Genomic DNA, 13,283 nt, shown 5'->3' on the forward strand with positions numbered 1-13,283 from the left:
GTTAAATTAATAATAAAAAGATCTCGTTAAATTGTCTGATAAAAATGTGACACGTGTTATATAAGTTAAATCATGGTTATTAGTTGTTGTTTGGTTTTGAATAAGGAAAAGGATCCTCTACAGACCCATTTTGCTAGGATTCTCACATTTTAGTCGTTCATCATACATTATCATGCGATTAGTTTTTGTCAGTTACTATTTGTGTTTAATTTTAAAATGAATTGCTAAGATATGAGGATCCTTAGAATCCTCATAATTTGAATCCAGATGGAATCCAAATCCTTTTAATAAGATGTTTTATAAAACCCTGTAAGATAGTCAATGAGGATTGATCAAATTAAAGGATCATTCTTTACTAGAGCAAGGTTTAGATTCAAGTCTAACTATCGGCGATCTCTCTTGGTGGACCATCTTTAAAAACTAAACCAGGGCTAAGATCCTTGCAAATTCTAAAAAAAACTTGTAGTATGTGATGACCCTATGATGGGATAGCTTCCCCCCCCCCCCCCCCCAAAAAACTTGATAACACGAAATTTATTCAAAACCCAAATGTGGAAATCATGAACTAAACATGCATTTTAATTAAAAAAACACGTTGGTTGATTAACATCAGGAGACATGAAAAATAAAATAAATAAAATACACTTGCGATTGTGATACAAATATTTTTTAAACTCCCAAAATAAAATATGTAAGATCTGATACCACTATTGGGTTGTGTGCTACTTTAATATAGCATGGCAAGGTAACATAATCATATATAATTCAATTTACATTCATGGTTAGCAGAATAATTCCAGTTAATTTTATTAAATTGATCCACGTGATCTAAGTTCATCGACGTGTTTGTGTTTATATAAAATAAGAACACATGCATAAACTTAAATTAAGTTTAGAATTTCAACCTTTCAGATTTATGAGGATGAAGTCGTTGTTAAGGTTTCCATGTATTAGCTCTCTACTATTATCCACTCAAATGAATTTCTGGTTGGTGAAGCAGGAAGATAACAAACTGCTAGGGCCTTTTCCTCCAGCAGGTGCAGCAAGGAGTATAGGGTGTGGTGTTTTGTTTTCCAATTTAGCACCAAGGAGTATAGGGTGTGGTGTTTTGTTTTCCAATTTCCCTAAATTGGAAAACCTAATTCCATTCTCTCCCAATTAATTATTTCACAATATGTAAATACACTAGGTTTAAAGACCTTTTAGGCTTGAATAATTTTTGCTGATATGATATATAGATGATGATAAACTGAATAAACAATTCCAATTATGATGTTCAGGCAGTAAATGTTCGTTAACAGTAAGTAGGAGGATAATAAAATCCCCTACAAAGGGACACAAGCGATATCCATAAATATTAAATAAATAATTTCTACAATGAAGACCATTTTAATTGTTGCACACAAACAAAAACACTTTTATATAAAAATTTACCAAACATCTTAACACCTTTGTTTTTACTCAAAGTAATTTTAGAAATGCAATTTACCAACACACCTAATTGTTTAATTTCACAATTAATTATTCTTACAAGACAACAAAATTAATTTTCTCAAAACCACAACAGTACCAAACTAACCCTTAACGTATTAGATTGAATTGTTCAACAATGTGTGTTAACTAATGCTTCTTGTAAGAAGCGCTTCAAGTTCTTTTCAAAACAATTTTTTTTCATCTTTAAAACGCTTTCAGTCATTATAAAATGCGTTTTCAACGGTTAAACACTGTTAGTAGAATATTCTCATGGCTGGCCTAACCCACAAACTCAAAATGCCAATTTTGGCAGATTCCCAGCCCGTACTTTTGCAACAGGACAAAGATGACACGGAAAACTCAGCCAACAAGCTCATGTGTTCAGCTTTACTTCCACTCACCATTTCATCACTCATCGCACTCGCACAGCTTTCCTCCTCTCCCCCACCCAAATTTGGAGCTCAAAAAAAGCTCCATTTCGTCGCGGGGGCTGAGACTCTTGATCTGCGCGCAACCTGTTTGATAAGATGGCGCAGTGGGCTTGTGTCTCCGCTGCTAACTTGAGCTGCCAAGCTACCATCGTAAACACTCAGAAGCAACGAAACAGTCCCCGATGCGATGCCTTTTCTTTCAAAGGCAGTGAATTTATGGCTCAGAGCTGGAGATTTTCAAGCCCACAAGCTGTTTATAGAAGGCCCAGGAATGGTGTTTGCCCTTTGAAGGTTTGTTTTCTGTAATTTTTTTGTGTTCTTGTTGCTAAATTGTTGAATTGTTAAAAGGGTGGTCAAGTTATTTGTGTGTGATTGTAATCGCACAGGTCGTTTGCGTTGATTATCCAAGACCAGACCTTGACAGTACTGCTAATTTCTTAGAAGCTGCGTACTTCTCTTCCACTTTCCGAGCCTCTCCTCGTCCAACCAAGCCGTTAAAAGTTGTGATTGCTGGTGCAGGTGATTAATTCAATCTGATTTTATATTTTTTGGAAAATCAATTCTTAAATTGCTTAGAACTGAATTGGGTTTTATTCTTCTGTTTATAATTTGTCTCATAGGAATCCTGTATGTATACGAAATATAGTATTTTCTCTTTTATTAAGGGATTAATATTTATTTTCTATGTGTTTTTGCAGGTTTGGCTGGTCTGGCAACTGCAAAATATTTGGCGGATGCGGGTCATCAACCTATACTACTAGAAGCCAGAGATGTTTTAGGCGGAAAGGTTTTTCAGCTTCTCTAACTTTATCCTTTTATGAAACCAGATTGCTGTTAGCTTGAAAATGTTATAACTTACATGTTTCATAGCTAATAATTTGGAATCTCTTATTAAAAAATTATCAAAGGAAACATAAGGAACAGAGACATAATCAATTTAGTGGGACTACAAGGGAAGTATTGTTTTACATGCTTAAGGAACTTTATTTACTTAGGATTGAAATAGGAATTGCTCAAAAATCATCCTCGGGTTTAGGTATTCATATCCCTTAGTATTTATTTACTTAGGATTAAATTAGGAATTGCTCAAAAATCATAAAAAAAAATTGACAAAGTGCAAAAGTAGAAGCTTCAGTCTTACGTCATGAATATGAAGCTCTATGTTTTCTTTGGTTATGATACAACTCGTATAATTGTGCTTTCTTGTCTTCGGACTTATGTCTTGTGCTTGTTTTTTTCCCAAACCATTGCCCAATAGTTTAGTCAAGAAAGACAGAATGGATTTTCTTTTTAGTTTGTTTGAATGCTGATTTTCAGTACCATTATTGATTAGGACATATTTTCTTATGATGAAGGATGGTGGGTTGGGAATTATAGAGTTGAGTGCTTTTGATCAGGCACTTTTATGTCTTGGTGGTGGTGTGTGTGTCGGGATGGGGGATGTGTTGTCTCACAGGTCCTAAATGTGTAAGGGTGCCCTGCTATTTATTTAGCTGTTAACAATAGCAGCCATTTAGATGGGTCATTGTCCAATTATATCAACATTCTAACTCGATAAGCCTGAAATCTGATTATTTTGTTTTTTTTTTTTTTTTTTTTTGCTTATTTAAATCTCCATTTTTTCTACAGGTGGCAGCATGGAAAGATAGTGATGGGGACTGGTACGAAACAGGCCTCCATATATTCTGTGAGTTTAATTATTCTTTTTTACTTACACGAAAATGCTTTTTAAGACTTATAGAGAAGTCTTTTTCCAAATAGATTCTTCATGCTACATTTGGGTGGCTGGTATAGGAGAGGATGATAGAGTGTAACTGTGTAACAAATCTGGGAATGAGATTCCTAGTAGTTAGTAGCTTGCATTATTCTCCTTCCAGTGTTTGGTTCAAAGTTCAGAGTGTGCCAGGGTACATGGAGTCCACTATTTATGTTCTATATATAGAAAATAAAATAAAATCCCTCTTTAGAAGTATTGAATGATGAGCAAATTACACTGTCAGGTAATTACGCTGGCAAGTGATTATCTTCTCTGAAAAGATAAAGTGAAAGTCAGATTGAGATGTTCACGAAACCAAGGAGAAGAATTCGCCGTTGTATAAATTTATAATATTATATATCACTACAATATTTTAGCTAACAAGCAAGCTGCGACAGAGGGGGGGGGGGATAAAACTAATTCTGGGTGGACATTTCTATATGTTAATGAAACAAAATGTTGAGGATTATATTTGATTAGGAATGTTCTCTTGGTCACGAGGTGACTAAGAAATGTATGGTCACTCACCCTTGGATTTGATATGAAGGGTGGAAAATAAATGGATGTGCTTGTCTTTTAATCTCAACCCTTGATATCAAATTGAAGGGAATCCTTGGTCACCTGTTGACCAAGAGAACGGGACCCTGTATTTGATAGGGTTTTAAAACAGTATTTACAAAATCAGAAAATTTAAGGTAGCTCCGTAGCTGTACCTAACGTCCGTAGGGGTTCAGACCCCAGGATTTCCAACATCTGTTTTCATTGTCATCTTCTGTCCAAGGTGAATGTACATTATTTACACGTTGCTTAATGAAACTGGTTCTATTTCTTTGCTTTAGGAATGCTCTTAAAAGTATACTACTGTCGTCTAGTGCTTTTACATAGACAGTTGCACTGTGGATTTAATGTCTTATGATATAATTCTTTTTGTTTGTGTTGGCAAGTTGGAGCATATCCAAATATTCAGAACCTGTTTGGAGAGCTTGGTATTAATGATCGATTGCAGTGGAAGGAACATTCTATGATATTTGCAATGCCAAACAAGCCAGGGGAGTTCAGTCGGTTTGATTTCCTAGAAGTTCTGCCAGCACCCATAAATGGTAAGATATTAGTCACCTCTTGAAGATTGAAAGTAGTTTGTTTACAAATGCAGAAAATTATTTCTGTTCCTGGGAAGGTACCTTGCTTTATACACGCATTACAAAAGATTTCATAGATGGAAGTACTGCAATACCTAGTCTATCCAATTGTCTGACTATCTATATTTGACAACCAATGCTTGCACTGCCAACCCTTTGTTATTAACTGTGACCTAAAGACCAAAACTTGAATGAAATAATAGTAATTCCTCACTATAGCTTCAGGGCACCCTGCAAATATTCATACAAATATGTCTTTACTCACATTCTAAAAGACAATTTTAAAAGTTCGATTCAAAATTCTTGGAGACAACCGGTGCTTCATGATCTACATCTGTGTTCCATGTCACTGTCTATTGTTACTTTTTTTGATCTTCTTGTTATTGCGGCTGGCAGGAATATGGGCCATATTGAAGAACAATGAGATGCTGACTTGGCCAGAGAAAATCAAGTTTGCAATTGGACTACTGCCAGCAATCCTTGGTGGGCAGGCTTATGTTGAAGCCCAAGATGGCTTGAGCGTAAAAGACTGGATGAGGAAACAGGTACTCTAAAATATTTGATCATGTTCTTTTCGCATGTTTTATTGAGCAAGTCACGTGTTTGTGATACTAGGCTAGCTTGTGTGCCATGAACTCATCTCATAATGAGTTGAAGGTTAAAGAGTTAACATAAGAGGATTGTGCTTAGACAAACCTGCTTCTTGGTCCTTCAGTTTCACAAAATTGAACTGTTCCAAGGTTTGTTGATCTCAGTACAGTATGCTGAGAATATTAATCTGGTCAACATTCCTGGTACTAGGACATAGACAATGAAATTATGAAAATGAGATCTGCTAAACTTGTAAATTATTAGTCTATGGATGGGTGAAATTATGTAGGCACTAGTATCTGGTTGTCCATTTACAGCTTTTGTTTCATAATGGTCAAGATGTGAATGAGGCAATGCTAGCCTCGTGAATGGGAGAAGAAGTAGGAGTTTTGAAAAACTTCTTGAAATCTTGAAATAAACTAAGAAAATTGAACCGTTTTTCTCTTTGAACAAAAAATAGGCTTAAGCTTATACGTACTCATAATTAATTATAAATGAAATCCACAAATTACATGTCCAGTGAGAGAGCAAGAGATACTTATAGAAGTGAGAAAAAAATCTCAGAGATTTTGACACAATACTGTGCTTGTCTTAGTGATTTAACAACTTATGTTTAATTAATTGATTGGAAGAACTAGCAGCCAAAAAAATAGTATTTAATATGCATATTGGAATAGAATTTTGGTGCTCTGCAGGCCAGTTTAATATTTCTTATGATCTTGTATCATTGGTTGATCAGATTGAATTCTGTTATCTTGATGAAGATGGTTTATACAAGGAAAAACAACCAGTAACTTATGATTTATCCTTTTGTCACAGGGCATACCTGATCGAGTAACTACTGAGGTGTTTATAGCTATGTCAAAGGCCCTTAACTTTATTAACCCTGATGAACTTTCAATGCAATGCATATTGATTGCTTTGAACCGATTTCTTCAGGTATACTGAATTACCCCGACTTGAATTTTAGTAAAAATCTTGTTCCTTTTTCCTTCATATAATGTTGGTAAACTTGGTATGGAGGAAAATAAACCGGTTCATGATATAATGTTATGGCTTCATATGCACCGTTAATGCAAATTTAGAATCGTGTCTTTTTCGTTTCCTTGTATATTACTCAGAGCTTAAGTCAGATCAGAAGCAACATATCCAGAGTAGCATTCCTTGCGGAACTTCAGTATTTAATTTTGGATTAGTTCTTTCTCTGTATGCACTATCGTACATAGATGATCAGTAAAGTATTACTTAGTTGGACAAATTTTTGTTACAACCTAGCACTTGCTGACCAGTAGATTTGCACGCATGAATAGGAGAAACACGGTTCCAAGATGGCTTTCTTGGATGGTAGTCCCCCTGAGAGACTCTGTGCTCCAATTGTTGATCATATCCAGTCATTGGGCGGTGAAGTCCGAACTAATTCCCGAATACAGAAAATTGATCTAAATAATGATGGAACTGTAAAGAGTTTTGTACTAAATAATGGGAGTGTGATTGAAGCAGATGCGTATGTGTTTGCCACTCCAGGTTTGGCACAGTTTTTATTATTTAAGATTGTATAATTTGGTCTTTAATTTATATTCAAGAAGTTTCCCTGAGATTGTTTGATTTTCTTTTAAACAGTTGATATCTTAAAGCTTCTATTGCCTGAAAACTGGAAAGAGATGCCATATTTCAAGAAATTGGAGAAACTAGTTGGAGTTCCAGTTATCAATGTTCACATATGGTAAGTGGAGACTAACTGAATTAAACAAGAACAAAAATAGCTCTCTCTCTCTTTCTCTCTTTCTCACACATACACACACTTGATTCCTTAATCTTGCATTATCAGAAAATAAACCTGGATGGTCTCTATTGTGAATTGATCCAATTTATGGTTTTCCTTCTTTAAACTGGGATTCTTCAATAAATGAGAGAATTTTTCAATAGGTTCATTGCAATTTCTTTAAGTTAAATACAAGCCTTATCCCTAGAGATTGGGACTGCCATGGGTACTTTTTTTTAATCTCTTTGGGCTCTCACTTTAGTTCTCTTCACCAGTCATCATAAAAGGAAACCATACCTTTTAAGTTCCATTGCTTAGATGGCCCAAAAATGTGATTTTGAGGTGTAATGTTGAACCTACTATTAACTGTTACTTTACTCAGTTTCTCTCTGTTTTTTCATTTCAGTCTGAAGTTTCTCTTTGTTGCACTGAAGCAAAATTTTAGTAATATGTTATAATCTTATGCTATGGATTTTCTTTAATTGCAGGTTTGATAGAAAGCTGAAGAACACATATGATCACCTACTTTTTAGCAGGTCTTGCTCATACGTAGTTGTTTTGTTTAGCATAGATTTTACTCTAACTCTTACTTTCAGGGTGTATCTCATGGTTCTTTGATGCTTGTTGCTTTCAGCTTTACCTTCTGACTAGCCCAGTCATATTCAATTACTGATAGTATATGACACATATGTATACGTGTCTGTGTGTGTAGATGCTCAGACATGCCACACACGCCTAACCATTAGAAAAAGTTTGTTCTCTTTTGGTGATAGAATTTATCATCTTTGAGTCCACAATGGAGGTATATCGTCAATAACAAAGTTGGGATCGTTTGGATAATATGCGTTGGTTTGGTCCCCAAATCTAAGGGTTGCACAAAATGCTAAGACATACCATTCAGGCCTAAACATTCAAAGTTATAAAAAGTTTGTTTATATAATATTTTCAGTAAAAAGAAATGCGAAAATTACAGCCTGTTCGGTGTATGAGGTATTAAAACATGTGTGATGGGTTCTTTTGGTTGCCTATGACTTGTGAGAGCTGCCTTTTAACTATTTTGTTGTCCCAGTATGGTTTCTGACGTGTCTTTTTTCTCCCCAATGCAGAAGTCCTCTTTTAAGTGTGTATGCTGACATGTCCGTAACATGTAAGGTAACATCTGTTATTTATTACTTATTATTAAGAAACAGTAGATATTTGTTGGTTTATCTTTCTAACTTCTAACTACCATTGATGTAATATTGTAACCATGTATTTCTTTTTTGAGGATATAACCATATATTTCTTAGTTTAGAAAAACTAAACGATTATTAAATTAATTCTTGATGTCAACATATTAACGTATATTGTACCAATTTTCCTTATATTTCCTGTATAAAGCATTAACTCATTTCAAGTCCTTTTGATTTTATTTGCATTTTAGTTTACTTTAGATTGGGGCATGATTCACTGTAAATCATGGCAGGAATATTACAATCCAAACCAATCTATGCTGGAGTTGGTTTTTGCACCGGCAGAAGAATGGATTTCATGTAGTGATTCAGAAATTATTGATGCTACCCTCAACGAACTTGCAAAACTCTTTCCTGACGAAATAGCTGCAGATCAAAGCAAAGCAAAGATTTTGAAGTACCATGTTGTGAAAACACCAAGGTCTGTCTTTAAAGCCAAAAGTTTCAAATATTATCTGACAAATCATGTCGCAATATGCAATGGAAAATAAATGATAAATGGCAGGGATTCTCTTTCATACACATGAACTTGTTTTATAGAAATATTAAAATATTGTCTAATAGCCACCTATCTAAATTGTCAATATAATATGGGAATTTCGAGCAACTAATTTTCATACAAAAACTTCGTGGCAACAAATTCCTTGGAAGACTTGGATTTTGATTTACTTGTAATTTTTTGGATTCAGTGGTCCTACCCTTCCTAAGGGGTTCCATTGTCTATTCATAAGCAGTTGACTATGCTCTAGGAAGAGAGGGAGAGAGGAGGAGAGAGAGGCAGGCGGGCGGGCGCCGGGGGGGGGGGGGGTTGGGTGTGGGTGGTGTGGGTGGCTTGACCATACAACCACTGCCTGACGTGCCTGTGGATGACTTGGTTATGGATATTAGTGTTTTAACTGAATTATGACTCGTTGATATCCCAGGTCTGTTTACAAGACTGTACCAGGTTGTGAACCTTGCCGTCCCTTGCAGAGATCTCCCCTAGAGGGTTTCTATTTAGCTGGTGATTACACAAAACAAAAGTATTTAGCCTCAATGGAAGGAGCGGTTCTATCAGGGAAACTTTGTGCTCAGGCGATTGTACAGGTAATTTCCGTCATGATTTTGGAATTTATGTGGTATGATCAACATCTTTTGTTCATCTATTCCGGAATCTACTTAAACTGATTTCTTACAAAAATGGTCCGTGGAAAAAACAGAAAGGTCCATTGTGCATCACTGGTGCCTTCATTTTTTGGCAGCTTCATTTTACAAAAGTCTTCCTACTTTTTTTTTTTGATTATTTAGTAATGGAAGTATTTGGTAGTGACTTGAGTTTTCTGTGTTTATAATTACCATAACATAATTCTTGTGATGCTCAAAGAAAATCTCTTAAGCGGGCGAAATTCTGGGGAATGAGTTTAAACTGCTGTTTTCATGAATGTAAAGAGATGACAACGAGAGAGGTGATAGAGAAATAAAAGAGAATGCATAAAGCTAAAACCTAAAAAAAGAAAACAAAAAAAGCTCTTTAGGTTTCTTCTTTCTTTTAATTTCTGGAGTAAAATTCTCCCCTCTCCTTCACATTTATGTTCTCTGTCCTCAATTTTTTTCTTCTTTTCCTTCCAATCCTTTTAGCATTGAGTTTTATATGCTTGGCGAAGCATTTATAATTTGTGTTCTCTCCTCTGCTTGTATGTAGTGTACCCTAAACCGTTGAACTTTCATGTATTAAACTACGCAGGATTATGAATTGCTTGCTGCCCGGGGAAAAAAAACAAGGTTGCCTGAGGCAGCTGCTCGATGACGAGAATCTGAATGCCCCCTTAAGCAATTATACGAAGATAAACCTGTTCAGCCCCCTTGGTACTGCATCGCTTTACAAATGACGTTATCTTTTGTTTACCGTGTGATATTATCGTGTAAATGTACAAAATATGATCCCTATGATTCAGCAAGGAGATCTGTTAACAAAGAAATCAATTCCAGAAAGAAATTAAGTGGAGACGATGTTTAATTGTTGTCGAAATGTTACTCTACAGTTTGCTCTTGCTAAAGCAACACAAAGAGCTCTAAGAGTTGTGATGTGGTCAGAAGCTAGCAAATTCGATCAGATCATTCATTGCATTGCATCTTAATTTTTCCTCTGTTTTTTCTATTACATTTTTGAGGGAATTTTGTAAATTCTTTGCCTAAATGAAGTAATGCTTGAGTTTCATTTGATCCATATCAATAGACAGAAACATCGAACGATTTTTTTTTGGGCAAACTACATTTAACCTTCTCAACTTTTTGTCTAATTTCAATATCATAGGACTTTTTTCAAAATTTTCAATTTCATATGTCAGACAAAAGACATAAAATTGATACAATTTCAAAATTTCAAGGTTACTGAAAAAAAGTTGAAACCTGGCTCAATTTGAGGGGATCCGAAAATATAAAATAGAAATCTTTATAATTACTTAGTATTGCGGTCTACTGGTATATTTTTCTTTACCAGTAAGTGAGAGGTTTTATGTTCGATTCTCGCCAAAGATGAAGTTGAACTGCATTATTATGGCAAGCCTGTTGTAAGGCTTACACTACATTTGGATGAGAGAAATAAACTTGGAATTTGGATAAAAGTCAAAATTTATAAATTGACATGCACCAAATCCCTTGTTTGGATTTATAAACATACAAATTTAGAATTTCCGCTTGGAAAAAAAACTTGGAATTTGAGACCTTCAATTCTCAAGTTTAAATTCCATGTAAATAGGTGTTTTTTTTCCCAATTTCTATGATTGAGAGTTTAAAAATAACAAATTCGGTATTCAATTCCATTGTTCTTTTAGGATTAACCAAACAAGAAAATTCACAAATTTTAGAAAATAAAATCCCTTCATTTTAAAATTCTTTAGTAATCTTAAATTTCTTCATCCAAATATAATGTTAGGCTATAGTATTGTTTGTTAAAAAAAAATTCTTTATATAAGAAAAACTCAGAAGAAATGATGACCGTTGGATGCAACAAAGGGCTGATATTAGAAACAGAACCCCGTAAAGTGTAGTGAACTCGGCTTCTTCCCCAGAATCTTCACTGCCTTTACAAAGCTTTCTCCTCCTCCTCCGCCTCCTCCTGCGGCCACAGTCCACCACCATAGCTTCTCTTCCTTCTCTAATTTGGTACTTCTGTTCTGCTCATACAATCAGACCCAAAGAATCGACGTTTTTGTTGGTTTCGTTTGGAGTCACGTGTCTGGAGGATACAAGTGGAAGGAAATGCAGCAACAGAAATTGATTTGGGGATGGGTTTTCATCGCATCTGGCTCCCTTTTCTTTCTGGGTTTTCTCTACGCCGCCGTGATATCCAAGCTTCTTCCGCCTTCAGATAATCCTATCGTCTCCGCGATCCAAAGCGACCGGTAATTCCATCATTCTCTCTTTGTTTTCCCTGATTTTTTATTTGTCTATATTTCTGGGCAAGCATTAATTTTTCACCATATTATGATCTTGTTAGATATTTTAAATGAATGGTTTTAGATTTTCGGTAACAATATGAATGATTTAGTTGTTACTTTCAGCTGGTGGATTTTTTGAATTATTGTCAAATTTTAGAGGAGTAAGAAGGGCAACACTAAGCCAACAAGGTTCCCTGCTTTGCGAGGGTGGGGGAGCGTTTCTTGTAAGAATCGTTACCCTCTCTTTGCAAAGAGGCTGTTTTCATGACTCGAACGCGTGACATTTCGGTCTTTCATTAAATTGATGTCAATTGGCGTGTTTGCATCATTCTCATTCCCGGCATATGCCGCGTTTTACTAACGCACAATTAATGGAAAAGTAAGGGGATCCTACGTCGAACTTAGCTATGGCATACACAATTTCCCATACCAACTAAACGTGCCCTGAGCAAAGCTGCACTTGGGACAGAATTATAGACTTGGCTTTTGGGTTTCATTTGAATTCCTAGAGATTTCCAGCAAATTTATGCTGATGAGGCAGTTTGCCCTCAGTAAACATGACATGAAGGAACAGAGTTTTACTTTTCAGGGGAAATGAAGCTTTCTAGGATGCTATAATCTGTGAGGAAAGCCTGGTTTTAATTGTATTCCGGAGGTGCAGTTAGGCAGATTAATCAAACAAAAGTAGGGATCAGAGTAGGGGCTTTTAGGCATCACTCATAATTGTGAAGACTGATGGTAGATCACACATCATAACATGTTTGTTCCAACACCAATGTGTCGGAGGGGCTGAAGTTACTGTTCCTTGTTGCCATCCTTGCAAAATTTGTAGGTACGAAAAGGTTATGAGCTGATTGTGCTCCACAGCGCAAGCACATATCATAGAGGGCCTAAATAAAGATGCTGAATTATTCAATTCTTGAACCTAAAAAATCCACAAAACCAGACACGCAAGATGATAAAGATGCTTGCAAGTTCTATCTGCAAAACCTAAAAAATCTCAACTGCTGGCTTTAGTGGTAGGCAAAAAGTCCAAATTATCAGTCACTACATATTCTACAATTTCTATCCTTAAATTTAGGCTCATTTATGACAGGCGTAGAGTGATAGTAGAGGAAAATTTTGAAGTTGCTCGGATCATGCAACGGGATGCTTTTCTGTGTTCACTAAACATCTATATATATATATGTGTGTGTCTCTTTTGTATTGGCTTGTTTTATTGTGCATTACAAGAGATATGGCTATTGTGTCTTTATAGATAAGAAAGCGAAAGGCACTGAGTGGTTATCGAAAATCCATTGATGGACCAAAATAATGTTGGATTGACAGATTACAACTTCTCTTAAGTATGATTAAGTGAACTAGTGCCTAGACGTATCAAGTTGTTATGGAAAAATCAAGATTAGCACTCACTTCAATTATAGAAAACTAGTGCCTAGAGGTATCAAGTTGTTATCGAAAATCCTTTGATGGACCAAAA

General features: G+C 35.5%; 1 protein-coding gene across 1 annotated transcript; it reads left to right on the plus strand.

Annotated features, from left to right (window-relative positions):
* Positions 1-1,953: 1,953 nt before the first annotated feature.
* Positions 1,954-10,392, plus strand: LOC103960366 (15-cis-phytoene desaturase, chloroplastic/chromoplastic). The gene is made up of 14 exons (XM_009372829.3): positions 1,954-2,195; positions 2,291-2,423; positions 2,603-2,691; positions 3,534-3,591; positions 4,605-4,760; positions 5,196-5,344; positions 6,210-6,329; positions 6,701-6,914; positions 7,011-7,113; positions 7,641-7,688; positions 8,259-8,304; positions 8,618-8,805; positions 9,308-9,470; positions 10,108-10,392. The coding sequence occupies exons 1-14, from the start codon at positions 2,001-2,003 to the stop codon at positions 10,168-10,170; spliced, it is 1,725 nt and encodes a 574-aa protein (XP_009371104.1). The 5' UTR covers positions 1,954-2,000; the 3' UTR covers positions 10,171-10,392.
* The last annotated feature ends 2,891 nt before the right edge of the window (positions 10,393-13,283 follow it).

The sequence above is a fragment of a genome, unplaced genomic scaffold, assembly GCF_019419815.1.
Source record: "Pyrus x bretschneideri cultivar Hongxiangsu unplaced genomic scaffold, Pyrus_bretschneideri_v1 Contig14, whole genome shotgun sequence".
In the NCBI taxonomy this organism is placed as follows: domain Eukaryota; kingdom Viridiplantae; phylum Streptophyta; class Magnoliopsida; order Rosales; family Rosaceae; genus Pyrus; species Pyrus x bretschneideri.